The 27,124-nt window shown below is 40.7% G+C and overlaps 1 protein-coding gene across 4 annotated transcripts in view; it reads left to right on the forward strand.

Annotated features, from left to right (window-relative positions):
• The first annotated feature begins 1,879 nt into the window (after window positions 1–1,879).
• The window catches only part of LOC124869790 (aspartyl/asparaginyl beta-hydroxylase-like), a 42,004-nt gene continuing 16,759 nt past the window's right edge, over window positions 1,880–27,124 (forward strand). Inside the window, exons 1-4 of one of the 4 annotated variants that reach the window (XM_047367918.1) lie at window positions 1,880–2,051; window positions 12,858–13,019; window positions 15,058–15,102; window positions 21,275–21,343. In XM_047367918.1, coding sequence (XP_047223874.1) covers window positions 2,009–2,051; window positions 12,858–13,019; window positions 15,058–15,102; window positions 21,275–21,343 — 319 coding nt within the window. In that variant the 5' untranslated portion in view covers window positions 1,880–2,008. Of the gene's footprint in view, window positions 2,052–7,084; window positions 7,236–11,368; window positions 11,567–12,857; window positions 13,020–15,057; window positions 15,103–21,274; window positions 21,344–27,124 lie in introns of those variants that run through there. The other 3 variants (XM_047367920.1, XM_047367917.1, XM_047367919.1) reach the window with 3 other exon arrangements.

Consider the following 27,124-nt stretch of genomic DNA (forward strand, 5'->3'; position numbering starts at 1 on the left):
ACTGGGGGTTTGAGAGAACAGAGCAGAGACACAAACAATACAGATCCCAGAGTACTTTTTTTGCTAAAAAAGTAGAGAGTAAATGGCAAGGGTAGCTTTTAATAAAATTAACTTGACTGCGTTGTTTGATAACTAGGATCAAATTGTATTGTATACAATTGAATCTGTCAGTACGATTAGATTGAATGGAGTTTAGTAAAGTGCCTTGAGACAACATTTGTTGTGAAGTGGTCCTGCATAAATTAACTGAATTAAATTAAACAACTAATGAAAACATGACATTTAAAATGAGACATTTTACATTATTACATCAGACCAATAAAAAGCATCGCTTTAATACAGAATTGTGGGCTAAACTAAGAAGTATGTTTAATTCCTGCTTTAAGGTTTTTTCAAAAGGTACTTTTAGTCTGAAAAATGAACTATGCATATTCTAACTTTGTGACTATGACTGTATTTTAATAAAAAATGTGGGATTCCTATTTGTGTTTTGTCAATTTTTTTTAATTTATTTCTCTGTACCCTTGCAGCAATAATTAATTCCAGAACTACTGCAATGAACTCTCTCACTCAGTTTTCTTTAACATAGAAAGTACTCCAGAACCATCTATGTTTTTTTCTGTTTTTGTTCTGTTCTCTTAACCCTCAAGCAGTTGTGGGAGATGGACCAGGTTCTAAACAGTGGTCAACAGGGGCCAGTGCCCCTGAAGACCTGGTCTTGGCCTGTACTGAAGACATAATACTAAATCAGTTTAATATGAAGATATGTGCAGGGATAGAAACCGTAACTGATTGGTCCCTTGGACCAATTTTATTTTTTACCTTTACAGTTTTACTTTAACAATGAATTAAAAATTAAGGTGTTGCACTTTTAACTTCAGCCGTATTAAGAAAAGAGTAATATATGAAATAAGGAAATGTTACCCAGTTATTTTGTTTCATTCTTTTTTTCTGTGCGCTCATGAAAAAACAATGGCCCCACCCTGGCCCCCCTGGTAAACCTGGGCAACAACTGGCACTGAGATGGACACTCCTGGGGGTTTCTTCCTGGTACAAGGGAGTTTCTTTCACTGTCCCAAATTTGTTGTTCAGAAGGAGAGAGTCAATGCCTGAATGCAATCAGCTGGGCTTCCATAACTGTATTATGAATTGAATTTGACTGCACTTTATTATCACCAGGATTAAACTGCAATGCATGTCATAAAATTTTAATTTGTCTTTATGATTAGACTGCATTAGTTTGTATTTCTGTATAGGAACTGGATGTGTTTGCCTTGAAATTGCATTTATTGTGGACTGATTTGTACCAAAGTAATGTCTGCATTATAGCTGAATCTGAAGTTTGTTTGAGGCCCTGATGTGTTTTAGGTGACTATAGATGAACCAGTCGATCATTAAAAGATTTTAAAAATTCATCTGGAATAAACTTGATTTGTAACTGTTTACAGGTATACATGTTTACTTTTTTATGATTGTAATAGTAATTATTTGCCACATTTTCGTTCTGATTCATTATCCCCAAAATATCATGTACTAAATAAAATAATATCATGGCTAATATTTGACAGAAAAAATAACCTAATGTTTAGAAGCCATCATCAATTTGGCTGCAATACCAAAGCATCTCTTAACCGCTGGTTTAAGGAGGTTTCGATATTAAACGGTGAGGCCACAAAAGCAGGGAGGAGAGGCCACGCCACGCCACGCCACTGGGTCTACCATCTTGCCACGTTCCAGGGGAACACGGGGGGCGGGACAAAGATAAAGACTATCCACACGGTTGAATAAGCCCAACGCTTCTCGAAACCTTATTGGCTTCCAGATCTGTTAGACCCGCCTATTTCCGTAGGCGCCACTTTTTATTGGCTGTGAGAGCTGCCAGGCATACAGCGGATGGGTTTGTCCTCCTGGTTCATAGAACTCGGATCTCAAACAATTTTTGATTTCTTTTCTCTGCTTGAACTGCAGCGGTAAACTGATCCAGGTTCAGTTCTTTCATATACTCAGCATGGCTTCAAAGAAAAACGCAAAAGGAAGCACAAAATCCAAAGGTGCGTTGTTGCTAATCTTGTTTATTGTGTTATTCTAATGCGTTCAACGTCAGGTATCAAAGCTAGGCCCGCGGAAGTTTGGTAGCTGGGTTTCAAGTTTCCCTCTAGTGAATACTCTGACATTGCAAGTGATGTCACCGTGCTGTGTTCTGAGTGTTTAATGGTTACTCCGCAGATTTCTGCACGCATGTAAACAGTTTCAGCGCAACCTCACTGCTAACACGTCAACACAGCTGCGTCAGAATGAGTGCTCCTTAGCTTTGGCTCTATGGTGTTAAACGATTTGCTCAAACATGCTTTAATTGCTTGGGATATTATGTCAAGCGTTTTAATAGCAGCGTGTTCAATGATCACCGCTCTACCTTGGTCTGCTCGGTAGTTGTGAGGGTTGGTTGGGTTGGTTGGTTAGTTGGTTAGTTGGCGGCTGCAGCGACAGAGATTACTGTGGGACGCCGCTTCTCACGCACAGATGACGCCGGTCTCCTCCTGCTCTCTGCAGCATGGAGGCCTCTTGCGTCTCTCCTCGGAAACTCTGGGTCACACACCGACTTTTCTCAGTGTCTATCAACTGTGCGACAGTATACCATCCTGCGGGTGGTCCCGTGGTCCAGTAACCAATCAGCACTGAATCAGTTGTAGAATTACGTCTCCTCTAGCGTCAGGCACAGCTGCACAGGGAACTAATGCTGCAGTAAGTCTTTAATGTTGTTGCATGACGGTAAGAAATGATGAAGACCATGTCAGAATTCCCAATAACTCCTGAGTTGTTGAGTTGACAAACAGTTTTCCCACATTTTCTTATTGAGTGCAACTTCACCCTTTCCTGAGGAGGCCAAATTTCTTGGTTAGGTTTGAAGATCCAACTCCAAACTCCAAATCAGTGAAGTTCTCAAGCTTCTTGCTGAGTGATTGAACAGTAAAAGGAGTGTTTGAGTTAATTGATCTGATGGACTGTAATGTGCACTTTGTCAGCATTACTTCAGTTGTGTTATATGATGAAACCCTGGCAGTGGCTCGTCAAATACCTCAGCTTACCAAACCGTGGAGTGCAAACAGTGACCTGTTTGCCAGGTGTTTGAATGTCTGATCACTGGACTCTCAGAATGCTTTAGGGCTTTCTTTGTGACTAGTATATTAGGTGATTAAACAGTTTATATTCAGAAATGAACATACAGCCACCATAGGCTCCTAAATGATTTATTGAACTTTTTCTTTTCTCTTCAGGGTAGAGTAATATCACAACTTCTACATTATCAAACCAAGGCTGGTTGCACAAGACTTAGTCTACTGTGTATTTTTTTTTTCCTTATCCAAACAGGGTAAATATCCATCTATAAATACATCTCTACTAATATTTGATCAAATGTCCATTTGAAAAGTGCAGGGAAACCACATGCTGACATTTGACCACTTTTCTTATCAGAAATGGTGGAATTAGTTTCCTGGCAGAGATCTGGTGTTATAGGTAGTCCAAATATTTCCAGCATCAATAAGGAAGGGGGCATACCAGAGGGGATCATTGTCCTGTTGGAACACCCAGCTGTGTCCAAGCAAAATGTTAAGGAATTCCTCATTGAGAAAGCAAAATGGGTCATCAGCATACTGCTGCCACCACCATGCTTGACAGTGGGTACACTTTTAAAAAATGTTTTAGACATGTTTTGTCATTGTGGCCAAAGCTCTCACTGTTTCTGATCTTACAAGCATTGGGCTAGTTCCTGTGGGCAGTCGCAAATTTCAGTTGAGCTTGAAGGTGTTCTTGTTCAGAACTTTATGTCCAATGCTGATGTTAAAATCACTTCACTGTGGAAAGTGACCTTGGCTCTCCACCATCTTCCAGTTTGTAATCGGTTGGACGGTTGGTGATTTCTCTGTTGTAGTTGAACCTTCTAATCAGTTTCCTTTTATCTGGGAACAGTTTGAGTCAGATTGGTTGGCATGTTTAGGACCAAGCTGGGAGGTCCAACAGGAATGGGCAGTGGAAAGGGGAAAGTAAAGCTTTTTGTGTTGCTCCCAACCTTAACCTTATGAATATGTATGGGCTAACTAGTTCAAAGCAAAGTCAGTGTCAGGAAATTGACCAGTTTAAATGAACTTGACCATTTCTGATAAAGAGCGGTCAAACATCAAGGCGGAATTATGCCAGAAGTTTGCTGATTGACCATGTGTGGAACACAGATAATCCCTAGCCAATTCAAACATACGTACCCAAGTGTTGTTTTTATAATCTGCTGAAGTTATATAATTATTCCTCTCTGAAAAGAGGACAGATCAACTGCATCATTAAAGGCCCCAAATTAATGCCATTAATGAGTGAATTTAAATCTGGAGCTGTACAGGTCCTTCTCAAAATATTAGCATATTGTGATAAAGTTCATTATTTTCCATAATGTAATGATGAAAATTTAACATTCATATATTTTAGAGTCATTGCACATTAACTGAAATATTTCAGGTCTTTTATTGTCTTAATTCGGATGATTGTGGCATACAGTTCATGAAAACCCAAAATTCCTATCTCACAAAATTAGCATATTTCATCCGACCAATAAAGAAGAGTGTTTTTAATACAAAAAACGTCAACCTTCAAATAATCATGTACAGTTATGCACTCAATACTTGGTTGGGAATCCTTTTGCAGAAATGACTGCTTCAGTGCGGCGTGGCATGGAGGCAATCAGCCTGTGGCACTGCTGAGGTCTTATGGAGGCCCAGGATGCTTCGATAGCGGCCTTTAGCTCATCCAGAGTGTTGGGTCTTGAGTCTCTCAACATTCTCTTCACAATATCCCACAGATTCTCTGTGGGGTTCAGGTCAGGAGAGTTGGCTGGCCAATTGAGCACAGTGATACCATGGTCAGTAAACCATTTACCAGTGGTTTTGGCACTGTGAGCAGGTGCCAGGTCGTGCTGAAAAATGAAATCTTCATCTCCATAAAGCTTTTCAGCAGATGGAAGCATGAAGTGCTCCAAAATCTCCTGATAGCTAGCTGCATTGACCCTGCCCTTGATAAAACACAGTGGACCAACACCAGCAGCTGACACGGCACCCCAGACCATCACTGACTGTGGGTACTTGACACTGGACTTCTGGCATGTTGGCATTTCCTTCTCCCCAGTCTTCTTCCAGACTCTGGCACCTTGATTTCCGAATGACATGCAGAATTTGCTTTCATCCGAAAAAAAGTACTTTTGACCACTTAGCAACAGTCCAGTGCTGCTTCTCTGTAGCCCAGGTCAGGCGCTTCTGGTTCAAAAGTGGCTTGACCTGGGGAATGCGGCACCTGTAGCCCATTTCCTGCACACGCCTGTGCACGGTGGCTCTGGATGTTTCTACTCCAGACTCAGCCAACTGCTTCCGCAGGTCCCCCAAGGTCTGGAATCGGCCCTTCTCCACAATCTTCCTCAGGGTCCGGTCACCTCTTCTCGTTGTGCAGCGTTTTCTGCCACACTTTTTCCTTCCCACAGACTTCCCACTGAGGTGCCTTGATACAGCACTCTGGGAACAGCCTATTCGTTCAGAAATTTATTTCTGTGTCTTACCCTCTTGCTTGAGGGTGTCAATAGTGGCCTTCTGGACAGCAGTCAGGTCGGCAGTCTTACCCATGATTGGGGTTTTGAGTGATGAACCAGGCTGGGAGTTTTAAAGGCCTCAGGAATCTTTTGCAGGTGTTTAGAGTTAACTCGTTGATTCAGATGATTAGGTTCATAGCTCGTTTAGAGACCCTTTTAATGATATGCTAATTTTGTGAGATAGGAATTTTGGGTTTTCATGAGCTGTATGCCAAAATCATCCGTATTAAGACAATAAAAGACCTGAAATATTTCAGTTAGTGTGCAATGAATCTAAAATATATGAATGTTAAATTTTCATCATGACATTATGGAAAATAATGAACTTTATCACAATATGCTAATATTTTGAGAAGGACCTGTATATTATTGATCCAGGATCACTGCTCTCAGCTTATTTGTCCTTACATGTCTATATTGCTGTCCCTCAGGACTCCTCCTCCCCTGTCCACCATCCTGGGAGCTGCTGAACTGTGGAGACATGGAAGGGTAACAGCCTTGTCTGTTCCTCTGGGACTGCTTTGTGATGCAGTGTTTTCAGTTTTTCTTTTTTTCATTGAATTTGCATAGTGTCACTGAAATCCCTAAATGCAAATACCTGAATATGACCTTGCATGGAAGTGCGGTGCTGTGTTCATTTGTTTTTCACTTGGAGCTGCATTGTGTCTGCAGTTAAAGAAAACTGTACTTAGTAAGTCTAAATCCAATTCTGCAGCCTTGTTTCTACTATTGGGAAGCTGATTCTGTTGAGATGTATTCAGAACATTATTGAATTAAGGTGTTTTAGCAGCTCTAGACTTCGTGTTTGTATCCTTAGAAATTTGGACAACAAATAGTGAAAATCACAGTAGGCCCCTTTATAAACTTTTACTGGAGACTGAAGAGTTTCTAGTGATAACGTGATGCTGTTAGTTTGAAGAATTAGTTGTTTAAAATAATTCTTCATGAAGAATTATTTTAAACAAGGCATAACAGACAGTAGAAATGTGTATGTTTTAAGCTGTTTTCCTTTATTTTCAGCTAATACTAGGGGACTTTCGTTCTTCTCCCAGCAAACCCAGATATGGGACTTGTTTCTTACTGCTTTTGGTGTGCCAAGGTCCCAGCCTCCCATCACTGGAATGTACTTTCCAACTTCTGATTCCAGTGTTTTAAAACTGAATCGGCCAGGGTTTCTGCTAAGGAATACTTGTAATAGACAGTGTGGAGTCCCACGAAGTGGATAATCTGATGATCCCCACTTTTTAAAAACGAACGGGTAAAAAATAAAAGGGCCACCAGTTTGTGTCAAAGGGTACAAAACAAGGAGAGCCGGAATGTAGTCAGTAGGTTTCCAAAATACATGTGAGTGTGGGACGCAAGAGCATGCATGCTTGTAAAAAGCCTGCAGGGGAAGAACTGGGTTTAGGAACTCAGCAGCACTTACATAAGGCTTAAGAGGAGTAGCTTGACTTGAACAATGCGTAGAGGGTGTCACAGAGAGAAGAGTCTCAAAAGCAAGTTCTCCATTTGTTTGGAGAGGACTGTGAGGGCACGAGTGCAGCTTTGTGTGTGAATTAACGGCTGGAGTAATAATAATAATATAATATGGAAGACATAGAAGAACAGAATGGTATGTTATGCAATGTTTTCTGTTTTGGCACAGCTGTTTCTGTTTGGTGTGTCTGCATTTGTGAAGGCGCAGGATAGCAGGCTCTTTGCACGAAGTGTTCTGTATACATATTTTACTTGGGATAATTATTAGACAGCACTGGAAAAATGTTCAGTATTATGCTGGTCACATTTTTCCCCATAAAGATGAGCAAACTGAATCCTTTGGACTACAACCATTTCTTTTACAGCTAACACTGAATACTGCCTTGCAGTATCAAGTTGACTTGAGTGATGTCAATCATTTAATGTTACACTAGCTGTCTAAGTAGGTACATTAACGGCTGCTGACGGGGGTGGGTTAGGGCAGCTGGATCAATACATTTTTTGCACAACTTCGTATTCTCCAAAAAGGAGCTTAAAAAGGGCTAAATTCACAACAGGTGTTTGATCCATGAATCAACCAATAAATGTCCTGGTCCAATCAGAATTGATATTTAAACAGTCCTCATTATACTGATCACATTTTGACATCATGAGACCAAAACACCTAACGACTGATCAACAGAACCTCACCATTGTGAGGCTTCAACCAGGATGTTCTCAGACAGAAGTGGCCACTGAGCCTAGAGTATCACTGATTGTCATCACCAGGTTGTAACAGAGAGACTGGAAGAGTCACAGAATGTGACGTGGCAATGGTATCTAGAACCTGTTCTAAACAGGAATACAAAAAAAAAAAAACCAAAGTATGGAGCAGATAGGAAGGGGAAGAAGGAGAGAGGTGAGTAAGTGAGAAGAAGTTTGAATGCAATATCAGTCATGTCTTGAAATGTTGAATATTAGTTAATTTTCTGTTAGTTACAGAATGCCGTGGGTGGAGGCCCAGCTAAGATGATCATAACCTTCCATGACTGTAAGGTTAATCGTTTACTCTAAAATTTCCCTTAGGTGTGTGTGTGTGTGTGTGTGTGTGTGTGTGTGTGTGTGTGTGTGCATGGTGGTTTGTCCTTTATGTCTCTGTGTTGCCCGGTGATGGACTTGCCTCTCACCCCATGACCGCTGGGGATGGGTACCTGGGTACCAGTTCCCCTTTGACCTTGCAAGAACAAGGGGATTAAGATGACAGATGGCTAGAATTTAGTTTTTTTTTATTAGCTGTAAGCAAACATTACTACCAGAAGTGAGTTTATATTTTTAATTAAATAACTGAAAGAAGTTTGCTATTACAGAACATTTTCATTGAATGAGACACACCCATATATAAGTCTGTGCTTTTGTTAATCAAAATAACTTTTTAAATCTTAATACATTAGTTTTGCCAGGATACTTCGAGCATCGAATTAGTGGTCTTTAAATAAGTTGGTTCTTTTAGGGTGTTTAACTTGTTATACTCTTGTCTGTATTCATTGACATTAATTGTGGTTTAATCTGTACTTAGAATTTTCAGTTTGGTTTGATTTGATCCAGACATTAAAGTGCTCATCCTGTTTAAGCTCATTGGTGCTCAGGGAAACATTTGTCAGAATCTTCTTGCATGAACCAGATTTTCTGGCTCTGCCAAATGTGTTCCAGCACAACTACAGATGTCACAGTAGGAGTGTTATTTAGGACTTCGCTTACTTTGTGGTGGTTCAATTTAAAAAGGAACTACACGTTTTCTTTTTTCTCTAGCCACATTTATAACGAGTGCTAGAATGTTTAATTCATGTAAATTGATTTTATTCAAAGCACATTTTATTCAAACTTTTCTGTAGCTGTGAATTTACATCAAAACTTACAAAAAAGCTGGCTCAGGACTGAAGAAAAACTCTTTTGCTACTTTGATCTCAATGATAAAGAACCATAATTTTATCGTCATATCAGCTCACATTTACATGTATGTTAAGGTATGAAATTTAGACTAAGATCCCGGTTAAGAAACCTAATACTTAAGTAAAAAGAAAACTAAGTATAACATACAAATCTTAAAATAAATGGAAATCAGTAAAAATGTATGCAATGAAGAGCAAAAAAAAGAAATATGGACAGTTAAATAGTGAAGCTGAAATTAACTATGCAAAGTACTAAATATACGTGCAAAGCATGAGGTAGTCCTAAATGTTGCAGCTATAAGCAGGTTTACCGCTCCATGTAATTGATCGTGGCACGCAAAATAAAACCTGCCATACCTTCAGAATAAAGTTTTATATATATAATTTTTAGCAGCAGTGCAGCTACCGTGCCGTAAGGTGATGCAGGTGCAGAGGAATAAACAACCTTCTGTCCAAAATACAAGAATTTATTAACGTTTAGTTAAAATGTTTCATTCAAAAAAAACTCTGACTAGGCTAGTAACATTCAGCTGTACTAAGTTAGAATCAAAATAAGAAGAATTTATTAACTCAAGGAAAAAATGGTGAAAAGGAACAAATAAGAATGAAACTTAAACTAATAACCAATAAAATTATGCAGTGATATCGCAGTTCAGTGTGAGTATTTATATTTAAGAATCAAGGTTTTAGAGCAATTGCGGATAATTCCAAAGTAGCGCTGAAAGCTAACTGAGAACAACTAGTGTTGAACCAGTTCACAATGCAAAGCAGAAGGGGAAAATAATTTTTTTGTTTTTGCTAAATTATAAATTGCTAACATTTTGCATAATAAAATGTTATGTTAACTAGTCTTCACAGTGACTAATTGAATAGACTACTGGATTACCAAGATGGCGGTGAAAAGTGGCTATGTACTCACAATTTGGCAGATGCACTGTAGGAGTGATGATGTCACATTTAGCGGCTCAGCTAACGCCCAAAGACAGTAGCACTGCAGCGCTATTCAGCAACCCCTCTAATTCCCACATATACGTCAAGTACCACTAATACAAAAATTGATGTGTGTGTGTGAATGCTGGCAGCGTGCTATGGCCGATCATTGCACGAACAGAGCGAGCTGTGTAGTAAACACAGAACTAATAGTGGCTACCTTCTTAGCATTAGCAAAACTGTTGCAGCTAGTGGAGGCACACTTTAGCACATTTATTTATTATGTAAGGACTAATCATTTAATTTCCCTTTGGGATTAATAAAGTATTTTTGAATTTAATTGAATTAATTAGACATATTATATGCAGGTTAGTGAGAGGAGATCAAGGGACAAAACGGAGCAAGCTCATGTTACTGGACCATTGGTGTTTAAATCACTTATTGAAATAATATTTGTCGCAACTTTAAAGCACAACCTAAAACAAATTTTGTAGCATCAGGATTAAGTGGCGTAATTCACTCAAACAGTTGAGCACCATAAGCAAAGCAAAACGCATCAAAGTAGACTGTATTTAAATTGATATATCCTAAACCAGTTTTCTCTGCCCAGACGCAACCTCTGTCTGAGAGCATGCTGAGTTCAGCAAGTTCGATGAACAGAGAAAACGCACCTACAAGTTAACTGGACCGGTTCTACTCATTTTCTGTGGCATACATGGTCCATCTGACCTCACCTCTGAGTCTGGAGGTGGTGGTCTGCAGATTAAAAGCATATACCTTACAAACTGAATTTTCAGTAAAGAGATTATTGCTCTTATTTCTCATAGTCACTGCAGACACATGGTGCAACTCCTTTTTAAATTCTAGGGTTTTATATAGTGTGTGTGTGTAGAGCTTGCTGTATTAATGGAACAATAACTGACGGAGACTGGAAGCAGTTTGGCTATTAATTCCTGATAATCAGGGGGTGCCCCAACTTGGACATTTTTATTAAATTTGTAACTTTGATAATGATAATTACTTTGGCAGTTTTTAATAGTTATTTATAGCCAAATTTAGACCCGGAGTGTGCAGATGACTCCAATGGTCCAATGACTCACTCGGTAAGGGTTTGATTGTTGCTCAAGTAGGAGGTTAATCCACAGACAGTAGTAGTTTATTCCACACAATGTTTCATGGATATTGCTGTAACATAAGATTTCGAAGATTTTTGGCTTTTTAATAAGTTTTTGTCTCCACTTGGGAGCAAATTTCCATTGACTCTCCCTCCACTTTGTTCCAGGCTGTGGAGGACAGTGACTGTGTTCCTTTCTCTGTCTGTATGTCAGGGCCAGCTGGTTTAACAGCACTATAAATAGCTGTGAATGACCTCTGCATCCATACCAGGTGCACAACAAGAGTAACTTACTGACGGACCTCAAAGAAAACAAGTCAGGAGGGAAGGGCCAGATAGAAACACAAAGGAAGAAGCAAAGGCGGGGACTAAAAGCCGCTCTTTTCACTTAAGTTAAGTCAAGCTCTCATACTGGAGGGATGGGTGATCCGGCAAACCTGGTGGATTCCGTCACACCGCCTGTTGTCACAGCGATTCCTGCAGGAAAAATGCAAGGTGAGGAACGGGTCTACCCATGATCCGCTGAGTGGGGCTTATGGAAGCACAGGGCAGCTCCAAGGTCATTGAATGGGACTGATTGTTGGGTACAAAGTGAAGGACAGTTGTCTTCTGAAGCTCCAGTAATTTATCCAGGATTAAAAACTCGGCAGTCTGTGTTTCCAGGTCTTTCTTTCTTAATTGCTTTGTCGGTTATTATTACCATATATTATAAGCATTTGTCATAAGAGTTTAATGGATACTGGTACTGTAATGTATCTAAATTTTGGTCACATTTGTGAAATTAAACAAATCAACCTGTAAATAATAACTGACTATTCCATCTGGATGGTGTAGTTTTTCTGCTGTTATAAGTCTACCTGTACATTCATTTTTTTTTTTTTTTTACACAATAACTTATTTGTTTTCAGTTCAACAAATGGAGCACATAGCTTTGTATCACAGTAAAACTTGTTCTGTTTAAATCCTTCCTGATGCAGGGACCTCCCTGAGAGGTTAAAGGCTTTTTAAACATTCCATGCGTTTCTGCCGGGTTGGTTGGCTTTCAGTTTGGAACCGGAACACTATTTGGGCATGTCTCTGAAGTTTGATCTTGCAAAACACATTACCCCTTTAACACCTGTTCATTCTTTCTGCCATATCTCCCATCATGCATTGTTGGATGTCTTTGGCACACCCGGAATAACTTTCTGGATCTGGTTCATCCTTATTTGTTTTTTGCTCCGTCCTGCAGAGGCACTCTTGTGGACTTTCTGGAGATGGATCAGTTTCATTTACCTGCACAGATTTACAATATTTTAACTTTCTACTTGAAAAATTTTATTTGGGATGCACCAGTTGATAGTCAAGCTATGGAAAATTTAACTGACCCATGCTTAAATGTTTCTTACTGGGGATTAGCAAGTCAAACCCTAAAGTCTTTTATTTTGTTTATTTAATAGATCAAAACCTAAAATCCCCTCTTTTACTTAAGTATGTAAATGACCAATAAACAACTAGTTTTATTAGTAGTGAAAATGTTGTGCTATGACAAATGTGTTTAGTTTGTCTAGAACTGTCAGCATAAAACTGCTGATACAGAAATGAGTGGATTTGTTGTTTGAACTGCTAATATTACTGCTGACTCAGCTGTTCACTGAGAACATCTGTATAAAGAATGTGTTTTTTTAGACAAGGTGAACTGGCGCTTGCATAAAATAATTGCTGTTCAGTTAGTCGTCATTTAAACGTTCTTGCAAATGAAAACTTAATCCAATCTTAAACCTGGTGTTATGCGTTTTTGTTCCAGATGCTACTAAAACCCAGTCAGCCAGTAAGAATGGGAAGAAGGCAGACTCTGGCTCCAGCAGCAGCAGTTTCTTCACCTGGTTCATCGTGCTGGCCCTGCTTGGTGTCTGGACATCTGTAGCTGTGGTCTACTTTGACTTGGTTGACTATCAAGGAGTTCTTGGTGGGTACATGTTGGAACATATATCCACAACTAGCAAGAACGTAGCATGTGGTTTGCCATGAGGGAGCTCCTCATTTTTTTCCGGTCTTCATGTGTGTTTAAATACAAGTTAATGTTGACCATTTGATGGCAACTAATCTAATCCACTTTAACCATGTTAAATAGTAGCTATTGCTAATATACTTTACCATGCTTGTTTGGGCCCTTTTCTATGAGCGGTAATTTTAACCAAATTCTTTAGGAAAAATGATTAAGTGACTTTAGTTAGGCCAATCAAATAAAGTCAATAAAAAAGGCAGGCTATGCATGCAACCAGCTACCTTTTTTAAAGGGATAGCTCAGATTTTAGAATTGGAGTTGTGTTAGGAGGTTATGACATGTTAGTGCTGCGTTGTTAGCGTCTTCACTTTGATAAAACAGAGATTATAGTTCCGCCCTAAGGTCGGAAGTGCTACCAAAGCAAAAACAGGTTTGTTCCACCCTAGAACTACTTCAGCCTCAATAAATGTCCTGGTGATTTATGTGCCTGCTTTTATAAACCTTTGCACACTCAGTGTTTGCATTAGTCAGGTGTTGGCAAATTTACACTGGAGACTATGGTAGGGTGCAGTCTGTAACATTGACTTTCCTATGTTAATCTACTGTAAAATGAAACATGTTTGCCATATCCAGCCAGGGTGACTGTTAGGGGTGGAATCTTTTGGCATTAGTGAATCTATTCAGTTCCGATTCAGAGGGCCAAGATGCAACTATAAATCAATTGAAGTAACTGTCACTTGCCGCTGCAGGGAGTTATTTTAACAGAACTACAAAAAATCTAAACTATGCGGTTGAGGGAACAGAAACTGCACCAAGACAGCATTATCATAAAGTCATGTTGGTAGTGACTGGTGAGAGCAGTGTGCCTTACAATGGGCATGGGCCAGTATGACATTCACAAACTATGATAACCCTGAAATACAGATCAGTAAAAATGCAGCCTTTTAAAAATGTGTAAATGTAGTAGTACTTTTAGATTTTGTTGGTGGTTCAGCAATGTTACCAAAATGTGCACAGTACTAATGAATACAAGATGTGTTTGGTAACTGCGGCTCAATATATAACATCTGTGTATCTGTTAACACCTGAATCCAAACGGCTGTGGGTCTGAGTGTTGGCGCGCTTGTGAATACAAGGTTTCTCCATTTAAAAATATACAGTAGCAAGTGTGAGGAGCCACAGACCTGCCACCCTGAAAAAGAAAAATGTATTTAAGTAAAATAATAAAAAATGCAAACACTCTCAAATAATAAAAATATGTGAAACTACCCTCCGTTTGTGTAATAATTATTTCCAAAATGAACCTCTGCAATTTTTCTGTAGTTTAAACACCGATTTAAAGATCTTAAGCAGAGTTCTTAACAAAACTATCTGTAAACCAGAGGAAAAACAGGTCAAATATAAACCAGTATTTATTACTGTTTAATCTGGGAATAAATGCTGCTTTTTATTACAAAGTGGAACATCTAAATAAAAAGGGGGGACGACAATTATTATGGGCTGCAATAAATCCGTTTCATCTTCATCTATTTTTGCTGTATTTCCACAGTAGTAGCATGCCACGATGCATGACTTGCAAAACTTAATATGGTTGCAAGTTTAAAATCCTCAGATCTCCAGGTTTGCTTTGAACTGTCAGTTCCTGTAAGTTGATTTTGTTTGCTGTGATTCTGCTTGGTTCTGCACTACCAGATCACTCTATGCTATGAGTTTTGTGAGACTTATAAGTTTTCACATTTTAAAGGTATATCTGGGGAATTAGTGCTGGATTTTCAAAGGAAGAAAATGTTTGAGAAACTTGATTTATAAACCTAATCTTGTTGTATCTTTTAAATGCATGTCTGTATGATTTTTAGATCAGTGACTTCTGATTAATCAACACCCTAATAAAAAATACTTTCTTGTCTGTATGTATCTTTGATTGATGTATGCCATATGAATTTGTTCTGTTTTGTTTGCTAACCTTGCTGTTCTTCCAAATTTCTTGTTTTGCATGCAGACAAGGCTAAGGGCATACAGATTAACCTGTCTGAAACATTGCAAGGTAAAAACACAAGACCTGTTTCTGTTTTTTATAAATCAGTATTCTACAGATGCATCTATTCTAAAATGCTCAGTATTGCACAAACCTGTTTTGCAAGCCAAAGTACATTCTGCACATTTCAGCACAGCATGCCTTTGAATGCGCTGAACTGGACTGCCTGCAGTTCTGACCTACCCCCCCCCTGTGAAACATCTAGTGCATTATAAAGTGAACTGGAAGCAAACGAGGAGACTGCCAAATGTTTTCCTTTCACATCAACTAATCTTGTAGCACGAATAAAATGTTTGCTCATATTTGAACACGTTGGAAATATGTTTAGGTTTGGCAGGTCACTAAATCATATTTTAAGATAAGATTCCTTTGTCATTGCATACACAGAGCATAGCGTACACAACGTGATTCAGGTACGCTCCACAGGTGCCCAGATGGAGAGCGCAAAGCGTGAAAGTATGCACCAGCCTTTTGTTCTGACCAATTATTATTTTTACACTATTAAGGCTGTTTGTGGCATTCAATAAGATCTAAGGCTGTAAATCTCCAGACTGCATCAGTCCACAGTAAAACAATCTCCAATTTAAAACACAAACTGACCTGCTGATTGCTCTTATCTTAGCTCATATTATAGTTAGAGGTAACATAAAAGAAACATTTACCTCATAGTGAGGGTCTGCAGGGAACGTCTGGCGGACCCCTTGGCCAGGGATGTATTCAACTCCCACCTCCGGGAGAGCTTTGACCAGATTCCGGGGGATGTTGGAGACATAGAGTCCGAGTGGACCATGTTCTCCGCATCTATTGTCGATGCTGCTGCCCGTAGCTGCGGCCGTAAGGTCTGCGGTGCCTGTCACGACAGCAATCCCAGAACCCGGTGGTGGACACCGGCAGTAAGGGACGCTGTCAAGCTGAAGAAGGAGTCCTAACGGCTGTGGTTGGCCTGTGGGACTCCTGAGGGGGCTGATGAGTACCATGAGGCCAAGCGTGCCAGGGCCCGGGCTGTGGCAGAGGCAGAAACTGGGGCCTGGGAGGAGTTCGGTGAGGCCATGGAGAAGGACTACCGGTTGGCCTCGAAGCAATTCTGGCAAACCGTCTGGCGCCTCAGGAGGGGGAAGCAGTGCTTCGCCAACACAGTTTACGGTGGGGGTGCGAGGCTGCTGACCTCGACCGATAGTCGAACCTCGGCTTCAGGAGGAGCAGTGTGGTTTTCGTCCCAGCCGTGGAACACTGGACCAGCTCTATACCCTCTACAGGGTGCTCGAGGGTTCATGGGAGTTTGCCCAACCGGTCCACATGTGTTTTGTGGACCTGGAGAAGGCATTCAACTGTGTCCCTCATGATGCCCTGTGGGGGGTGCTCCAGGAGTATGGAATCGGGGGCCCTTTATTAGGGGCCATCCGATCTCAGTGCCGGCAATGCGAACCAAACCCCTGCTCCGCTTGTACAAAGTCGGACCTGTTCCCGGTGGATTTCTAGATGCAGCCAAGGGCCGGAGGGGGTCTGGTTTGGGGACCAGAGGATTTCGTCTCTTCTTTTTGCAGATGACATGGTCCTGCTGGCGGCTGGGATGAGGATCAGCTCCTCCAAGTCCGAGGCCATGGTTCTGGACCGGAAAAGAGTGGCTTGTCCTCTTCAAGTTGGAGGGGAGTTCCTGCCTCAAGTGGAGGAGTTTAAGTATCTCGGGGTCTTGTTCACGAGTGAGGGAAGAATGGAGCGGGAGATCGACAGACGGATCGGTGCGGCTGCCGCAGTAATGGGGGCACTGTGCCGGTCCGTTGTGGTGAAGAGAGAGCTGAGCCGAAAAGCAAAGCTCTCGATTTACCGGTCGGTCTACGTTCCTACCCTCACCTATGGCCATGAACCCGGATACAAGCGGCTGAAATGAGCTTCCTCCGTAGGGTGGCCGGGCACTCCCTTAGAGATAGGGCGAGGAGCTCGGCCATCCGGGAGGAACTCGGAGTAGAGCCGCTGCTCCTCCACATCGAGAGGAGCCAGTTGAGGTGGCTTGGGCATCTATACCGGATGCCTCCTGGACGCCTTCCTCGTGAGGTGTTCCAGGCACGTCCCACCGGGAGGAGGCCCAGGGGACGGCCCAGGACACGCTGGAGGGACTATGTCTCTCGGCTGGCCTGGGAACCCCTTGGGGTCCCCCCGGAGGAGCTGGAGGAGGTGTCTGGGGAGAGGGACGTCTGGGTGTCTCTGCTGAGTCTGCTGCCCCGCGACCCGGTCCCGGATAAGCGAAGACGACGAGTACGAGTACTATTAAGGCTGTTTTTGGCATTCAAAGAATAAGATCTAATGGTGCGTTCACACCGAATGCGGATTCTTCCAATATTTCGCGTCATTTGTGTGCTTTTGCCCGCTTCACATTCCGCGTGAACTCAGCGTTGCCAAATGGCAACGCTTCGCCGCATCATCAAATAGGAGGAGCTTCTATGTGCTGCTTGCTGGTTTCAACTGAACATGGCGGACATGGATTTCATGGACTTAATTATGGTGTTTTACCTGTGGAGAGCCGAAAAACGCCGCCGACGTCCCTGGGTTCACCAGATTCTTCAGGGATGGGAACAGTTTGAAGAGTACCACCACCTTCTCCAGGAGCTGCGTCTGGATGACGGTCGATTTCAGCGGTACTTCCGTCTATCTAGGACCCAGTTCGAAAATCTGCTGTCCCATGTTGGGAGACGAATCGGCCTCCGGGACACCAATTACCGGCGTTGTATCCCCGCTGCTGAACGCCTGTCCATCTGTCTTCGGTGAGTAAATAAATCTAAGCTCAGTAAAAAAAAAACAGCCGATTTTTAATGTCCACATCTCCTAAATATAAGATATTTGTGCCTAAACATTACCAGGCCAGGTCCTTTCTGTACTTGTCTCGGTAAAAGTAATTAGTTGAGTCATACGACTCTGGCTTGCTGGACACTGCCACTATGATCTGGTCCTCCATCTTTACTGACAACCGCTTCTTCTCTGCTGTGGTCTTTCACCCTACGTCACAGCCACATCCAGTCCCTGATTGGTTGACGCGACGCGAATTTAGGAAAAAGTTCAGATTTTTCAACTCTTCCATCACTCTCGCTCCCGCTTCGCTTGTCGCGCCTTCCGCGCCACGTCCTTCGCCTCCTTCGCACCGCTCCGCTCCCGAATGCGCCTCTACATAGGGATAACATGTAAATCGGCCGCTCCTATCGCAGAATCCGCGTTCGGTGTGAACGCACCCTAAGGATGTAAATCTCCAGACTGCATCAGTCCACAGTAAAACAATCTCAAATTTAAAACACAAACTGACCTGCTGATTGCTCTTATCTTAGCTCATATTATAGTTACAGGTAACATTAAAGAAACATTTACCTCCAGTGTCATGGTTTGGAATATTGTGAATTCTCAGTTCATTTGACACATTAAATATTTCCTTTCATCATTTTTGTAAACAGGATTTTCCTCTTTAAACCCAAGACTTTCAATACATGAACCTGGCTATTAAGCTCTCTGTGTGGAACCTAGTTAAGATGATGGTAGAACCACTGGATTGTAGTAACATAATGAGTAGTATCCCAAGAACTTGGTTGGCATTATTAAAGAATAACTTTACTTCTTTGTTAGTTTTGTTACTTTACCAGCCAGCAGGGATGTATAATGATATTGCATGCAGAGAAATGCAGTAATTATAGAGGTGTAACGGGAAAATTTCCGCTACAGCCCTGTCAGTTCAGTATGCATGTGTTCCAAACAAATAGTGTTGTTTCAGATCTGAATGCATCTGAATGTGTGCAATGTAATGTTCTCTAGTGCACCTTTTAATTGCCAATTTTAATAAAAGTGGCACCAAGACAACAGTGAGCACTCCCGGCTGTTACTAAAATCTGTTGTTTGGGAACATTAAGGTTTCTAATGCAGCTACAGTGGACAAAGAAAGGTGGACCGAAGCAGAACGTTATTTCAGTGTACGCATCTTTCAACAGAAATAATGTATATAGCTCGCTCTGCACTTAACCTGAATTACTCACCTGAAACAACATCAAGCTTAATGGAAACCTCACTGGTACTGGAGAAAAAGGAGCTGATGTCCAAATGGCTCCCAGTAGCATATAGTCAGCCCAAACTCTACGTGGTTTAAAATGCAAGTCAAAGAAATCTCAGCTGGAATTTTCCCAACAGCTAGTCATGCTGCATTCAGGTACAGCTGGTATAATCCAGGCATTTGAGTTGCCTGCATATACAGGTCCTTCTCAAAAAATTAGCATATTGTGATAAAGTTCATTATTTTCTATAATGTCATGATGAAAATTTAACATTCATATATTTTAGATTCATTGCACACTAACTGAAATATTTCAAGTCTTTTATTGTCTTCATACGGATGATTTTGGCATACAGCTCATGAAAACCCAAAATTCCTATCTCACAAAATTAGCATATTTCATCCGACCAATAAAAGAAAAGTGTTTTTAATACAAAAAACGTCAACCTTCAAATAATCATGTACAGTTATGCACTCAATACTTGGTCGGGAATCCTTTTGCAGAAATGACTGCTTCAATGCGGCGTGGCATGGAGGCAATCAGCCTGTAGCACTGCTGAGGTCTTATGGAGGCCCAGGATGCTTCGATAGCGGCCTTTAGCTCATCCAGAGTGTTGGGTCTTGAGTCTCTCAACGTTCTCTTCACAATATCCCACAGATTCTCTATGGGGTTCAGGTCAGGAGAGTTGGCAGGCCAATTGAGCACAGTGATACCATGGTCAGTAAACCATTTACCAGTGGTTTTGGCATTGTGAGCAGGTGCCAGGTCGTGCTGAAAAATGAAATCTTCATCTCCATAAAGCTTTTCAGCAGATGGAAGCATGAAGTGCTCCAAAATCTCCTGATAGCTAGCTGCATTGACCCTGCCCTTGATAAAACACAGTGGACCAACACCAGCAGCTGACACGGCACCCCAGACCATCACTGACTGTGGGTACTTGACACTGGACTTCTGGCATTTTGGCATTTCCTTCTCCCCAGTCTTCCTCCAGACTCTGGCACCTTGATTTCCGAATGACATGCAGAATTTGCTTTCATCCGAAAAAAGTACTTTGGACCACTGAGCAACAGTCCAGTGCTGCTTCTCTGTAGCCCAGGTCTGGGGAATGCGGCACCTGTAGCCCATTTCCTGCACACGCCTGTGCACGGTGGCTCTGGATGTTTCTACTCCAGACTCAGTCCACTGCTTCCGCAGGTCCCCCAAGGTCTGGAATCGGCCCTTCTCCACAATCTTCCTCAGGGTCCGGTCACCTCTTCTCGTTGTGCAGCGTTTTCTGCCACACTTTTTCCTTCCCACAGACTTCCCACTGAGGTGCCTTGATGCAGCACTCTGGGAACAGCCTATTCGTTCAGAAATGTCTTTCTGTGTCTTACCCTCTTGCTTGAGGGTGTCAATAGTGGCCTTCTGGACATCAGTCAGGTCGGCAGTCTTACCCATGATTGGGGTTTTGAGTGATGAACCAGGCTGGGAGTTTTAAAGGCCTCAGGAATCTTTTGCAGGTGTTTAGAGTTAACTCGTTGATTCAGATGATTAGGTTCATAGCTCGTTTAGAGATCCTTTTAATGATATGCTAATTTTGTGAGATAGGAATTTTGGGTTTTCATGAGCTGTATGCCAAAATCATCCGTATTAAGACAATAAAAGACCTGAAATATTTCAGTTAGTGTGCAATGAATCTAAAATATATGAATGTTAAATTTTCATCATGACATTATGGAAAATAATGAACTTTATCACAATATGCTAATATTTTGAGAAGGACCTGTACTACTATATTCATTGAAAAAAGAATATTGTAGTATTCACAGACCAAATCTGCAGTCAGTTTTTAACTCTCCACTTAAGTTTTAGAACCCGATGAATCGACTTAATTTCAGAAATTTTAATATATTATATATATATATATATATATTTGTTCACTGCTGACCAAAGTAAAAAAAATCATACAATCACATTTATTTTTCTCAACTGAAGTGTGTACAGAAATCGTACTGAACCGTGACTTTAAAACCCAAAGAGGTGATTTTTTAATTTTAATTTTTTTTGTGTGTACTGTTACACCCCTCAGTGAATGTTGCTGATTGTGTTGTGAGATACATGTATCTTGAGAGCCTCTGTGAGAACAAACCTATACTGAATATTTGTGCCTTCTGCAGGTAAACTGGCAGCATACGACACAGATGGAGACGGGGACTTTGATGTTGAGGATGCCAAAGTGCTGCTTGGCAAGTGGATTTATCTCGTTTATAACCAACATAGCATTTATTTGACCTGCTAACAAAGGGAAAAATAATCTTTTGGATTTTGGATGGTTAGCTTGTGTCCGCTTTGAATTAGCAGTGCACTTAAATGAGATTTGGGTTTCTTTTGCTTGGCTAACACTGAGATAACTGTTTATTCTGATAATATAAATGTTTTTTCTAAAAATCTTTACCTTTTACATCAGAAAGCTTTGGGTCTTCTTAGTCAGTCCTAGACCTGCCCAGTAAAATGATTTTAAGGGCATTGGAGCAGTAAAACTCTCTGAAGTCTCAGCATTACAAGGTTTGTGCTCTGCAGTAAGGCTTAAAGTGATCCAACAAACTTCCTTAGAGCCGTCGCTTTAACTGAAAGCATCTTTTAAAAGGCCACAATATAATGTATAGCAAAGCCTCTCTTCCCTCATGTCATTTCTATGTTTTTTACATGGAGCCTGGTGATTATAAATGGCAAATTGTTTTTGTCAGAACCTTGAAACATAACATCAAATAATAATATGGGATACTTCCATTCATACCAGTCTTGGCTTTTATTATGTACGTTTAAAAGCTCACCCTCCCTATTCCTTATTTTCTTTCTGGAAATAAATTCTCTGTAGCACGTTTTAAAAGGTTTCAGTATATAATTTGGGTCCTAGACTAGACTGATTGTTTTTAACACACACACACACACATTGAGAACTACTGCAGGTCTACACACAAACAGCTTTGGAGGAAAACTATTGTAACTTTTTGTTACAATACAGATGAAATTCTTATGTGTCAACTAAAAATATTGATGTTGACTGATTTTCGAATTATCGAAGCCCTGCTGGCGTCCCCTGTCGCATGTGGCTCAGAACCATAACAGCTGCGTGTTGACTTTATTCCTCAGTGTAACATTTGTCCTTTCGCTAATCAAACTGGTAGAATTGCTGACAAGAGATATCTCAGGTCCAGCCTGTAGTGTTTTTGAACATGTCTATAAACTGTTACATTTTATCAGCTACTTGACTGTGCTGCATTCATAGACCAGGAGAAGAAACCAAAAATACCTATTGAAGCTTCAAATCTACCAGCCTCTGGTCAGGTTGTTCAAACAGAAAATTGGCCAGTTCCAATGCACTGAGGAATCAGTGCATTTCTACTTAACAGCAGCATTGTTTTTTAAGACATAGGTCAGTACTTTGCTGACCCCATCAATTATACTTTGCAGAACTGGTTTCTAGTGTTTCATATTAAACCCTTTTGCAATAATATTTAGTATAAATAAATATTTATACTATATATAGTAGAATATAGGAGCTGAGTAAAACTATCCTGTTAATTCTTTAACATTTTACTGGACCTTGTTTAAATGGCTTTGTGTCTCCTATAGCCCATCTATACCAAATGGGAATGTGTTAGATTGGCTCTTTATCTTTTTTTTTGTGTGTTTACGTATTTTTGACTCAGATATACATTAAAACTTATTTTTAAACATTAAAGCATATTTTTAAATGTCGCAGTCCTTGCTGGCAGTTTGTTCACTGTTACACAAAGTGTGCTCTTTTCAGCTCCTACATAACATGGGCTTTTTGGTGGGATTCCACTGCCCATGAAACATAGTAGCTTTATATTTTTACCATATTCTTTAATTTATTATTTATTTTTGATTTTTTTTATTAATTAGTTTCTTTCTGTTCACTGTTTCTCGACCTCCTCATTAGTTTGTACCTTTCCGGGTGCAGACTCAGGCCACAGTAAACCCATGCAGCCTTAGTTTTCCTCTAGCTTTCAGTGTATTGTCTGTTCTCATGGCTGTCTGCACATTGTGATCAGTGTAATGGTTGTTTTTCTTTAACAGTTTAAATTTACCACATATGCACTCTTCATAGACATTCTTCTTCATAATACCATAGCTTTAACCCGAACCAGCGGTTTCAGTGGATCATGTGCAGATAGTCTGACTGTGGTTCTAGTGGTGTGAATAGTTCCCTTGCTGCCTAACCTTCGTTTTAAACTTCTCTTGCCTTCTCCTCTTGTTTCTCCCCCTCCTTCTTTCTCCTCCTACCCCTTTCAGCACATCTTTTCCCTTCATTTGATCAACCTTTCTTTTTTTTTTTCCACCTCATGTATGTTGTTTACTGCTTTTCGTTCTCACCTCCACACGTTTGGCACCTGAACTTCCCCCGCACTTCATCCAACCCCTCACCCTCTTGTTTGAGTAGGCCTGACCAGTGTGGGCCACGTTGAGGGGGAAGCCCAGATTCTGGATTGGTTAGAAGAAGTGGAGGAAGGTGGCAGTGATTGGTTAAACAGTTTCTTCACTTTCCTGTACGGTCTGATAAACCCACTGGAGTCCCTGGAGGATGAGGAGGATCATGGCACCTCAAGAGGAGTCATGAAGGGACACGAGGTGGATGAGGAGGATGAAGATGAGGAAGAAGTCAGACAACGAGGGGCCAAGGATGATGGAAATAAGGGTCAAAAGATCGTCATAGTCGGCCTCCATAACCAATAGCAAAAAGCCAACAGTGGCAGCCCTGTGCACCTTTTAGCTGAGGGGCTTCATCATCCAGGAGACACAGTTGGTTAGAAAAACAGTGCAGTGTTTGTTCCCTGCAGGTACTGTTGTTTTTATTTAATTTTTTACAGTAGTTTTTTACATGTACCAATGCCTCCAGTCTGGCTGTGTTGTAAAGCCCAACCCAGGGTTCCACCTGGAGTTTCTTTAATCACAGCCTATAAACCTTCTCTGTTTCTTTATAAAGCACAGAATTGTGCCAAAAAGTCACCTCAGGGCACTTGACATTCACAAGGGCCAATCAAAAATCAACTTATGTTCAGTGCAATTCAGTAAAGTTCATTTCATTCTCTGCAGTAAGACTCAAATGCATTCCAATGACACAGAGTGCAACTTAATCAGTTATATTACAGTTCCAAGCAGTCAGGTTCAGGAGAGCATACTAATTAGTAAAGTTATCTAAGGCCTCCTGTCATGTCTTTACTTGGATGAACCCCCCTTATGTTGAGCTAGCACAAAGTGACAGTAGAGAGGAATGGCTGCTTTTTAGCAGGAAGAAAACTACATCAGAACCAGGCTCTGGATGAGCAGCTGTCTGCTACAACAGACCGGGGGATGAGGGAGTGAACACTGATGCGAACTTTACTAACTGTATTCCTGCATCAGCAGATCTTTTCCTATAATGTCAGATCCTCTGCCTTGGTAAGGAGAGGATCCTCAGGACTGTTACAATTTCCTACCTTTTAAGAATTTATAAATACATTTCTGCACAAGCCTGTTGGCAAAAGCCAGTAATACTGTAAACAAGATGAAGTGTGGTGAGGCTTTGCACTTTTCTATGGCGGCAGAAAATGGTCACTACAGACTGTTGTATAGTTTGCATGCATTTGTACTTTTGCTCCCTCTTTCAAGCTTTTTGTTATTATATTGAGCCAATTTTCTTCCCTGGTAAGAATAAAGCTTTTGTATTTAGATTAAAAGAAGGCACAAATGTTACCGTACATGAATGATTCACCAGAATGCCACTGGAATGTGGATACCACAGCTGGATCTTCTTCTGGCATTGTATGATGTTTCTCACCTTCATGCTAAACTGGAAAATTGTCAAAAGGCATGAAACGGTTTTATGCCATGAGACACACAATGCAACATACTTCTTTTTGAAAGAAACTAGAATCATTCTCATTGTGATTATAATGTTTTAATGGGTTGGTTACTGTTGGAGGTAACTTGGACATATGCAGCTCTGAGCTCCTTATAGACATTGGCAATTGCAAATGTTTTAAGTTGAACTCTTTTGACCGTTTAGCCTGAAGTATATTATGAAACCCTAATGAGGCTCACTCTTGTTGAAGACTGTGTCCATTAGAGATGAACAAAATAGATTTAAAATGTTGCCGCAGTATTTTGTGGTATTAACTACTCTAATAATAAAGGAGATGTATGAAGGATCTCCAAATTCAAGAGTTGTTTTTTTTGTTAAATATTGCGATAACATCTGTTCCGATATATGCCTTTTTTTCCTCTTTCCTCTCTCTCTGTGCTTCCAACACTCTGTGACCTTTAGCATCTTGGCCACTGTCATTCGTGTCCAGTGTGAACGTCTTAGGCTGTGGGAGTCAGTCAAACTGGCTAAATATTACATTAGCATGGAAAATACAAGGTCATAACATTTTGAATATATGTTTTTTTTGTACTTTTTATATTGACATTTATCCATAGATCAAGCTCACTATTAAGGTCAAGAACGCTTATCTCCTTATTAAGATGGATGAGCTTGATTGTCGGTATTTCCAAACAATAAACATTGAGTAAAATGACTGTATACATTATATTGATAAAAGTATTCACTTTTCTTCTTTCACACACATACAAACTTGAACAATTACATGTTCATCTTTGCTAAGAGTGCTTCATACAAATATTTTATCAGTCTTCCAGAATTACATTTATGAGGTCAGACCTTGACGTTGGACAACCATGCCTGGCTTATAAGTCTTCTTCTAAAGGTGTTCTGTCAGTTTAAGGTCAGGACAATGTGCAGGCCCACCAAACTTGCTCATCCATGTCTTTACAGACCTTGCTTTGTGCTCTGGTGCACAGTCTTGTATGAATGGGAAGGGATCATCCCCAAGCTGCTCGCACAAAGTTGGATGCAAGTTTCCAAAGTGTTTTGTTATACTAAAGCATTAAGAGTTCCTTTCACCTTAACAAGGAAGCTGAGCACTTAAACACTTAAACAACCCCAAACCATCCACCAAATTTTTCTCTTGATACAATGCAGTCAGGCAAGTGTCGTTCCCCTGGCAACTGCCAAACGCAGACTCATCCAGTGCATTGCCAGAAAGGTATGATACACCTCCCCTACTCTAGAGTCCAGTGTTGGTGTGCTTTACACCACTACTTCTGACGTTTTGCATTGCACCTGGTGATGGAAGGCTGGGATGCAGCTGCTAGGCCGTGGGAACCCATTCCTTGAAGCTTTCTATTTACTGTTCTTCAGCTAATCTGAAGACCTCATAAAGGTTAGATGTCAGTAGTTATTGACTCAGTAGAAAATTGGCGACCTCTGCACACTATGAGCCTCATCATTCTCTGAACCCGCTCTGGTTTTGTCTGGCCTACCACTTTGTGACTGAGTTGCTGTAATTCCCAATAACTTCCACTTTGTAACAATAACCCTAACAGTTTGAGTGTGAAATATTTAATAGTCAGGAACTTTCCCGACTGGTTGGAGCCATGCTGGAAATCACTGAGGTCCTGAGAACTACCCATATTTTCGCAAGTAGTTGCAGAAGCCATCTGTATGCCTAGCTGCTGGGGTTTATATACCTGTGGCAGTGATTGGAACACCTCAGTTTAATGATTTGGAGGCGTGAGTAAATACTTTAGTTAATAGTGTATATTAAGCAGTGATCAGGTTCTTGTATGTTCTAAAGGAATCCAGCTTCACTTTAAAATTTGTCCCTTTCTCTTGTGTTAAGGTTGGTTGGTTAAAAGTGAGAAGAAAGACTCTCCTTTAGCAGACTGATGTTTTATAATAATTGCATTTTAAATGCTATATTCCTGTTTATTTGCAAATAATCTGATTTAATTTACAAGTTTAATTATGTAAAAAAGGATACAATGTCGATGAGATGCAGTGTATGAAGTAGTGGTGTTCAGTCTCTAAGCTTTTAACATGTTTCCTATGTTCCCTGTCAGGTATGGAAATGGGTCATTACTGTCATGGCTACTCCTAAAACACTGCTCAGTTTATTGCA

The sequence above is a fragment of the Girardinichthys multiradiatus genome, chromosome 6 (genome assembly GCF_021462225.1).
Source record: "Girardinichthys multiradiatus isolate DD_20200921_A chromosome 6, DD_fGirMul_XY1, whole genome shotgun sequence".
Classification (NCBI taxonomy): Eukaryota; Metazoa; Chordata; class Actinopteri; order Cyprinodontiformes; family Goodeidae; genus Girardinichthys; species Girardinichthys multiradiatus.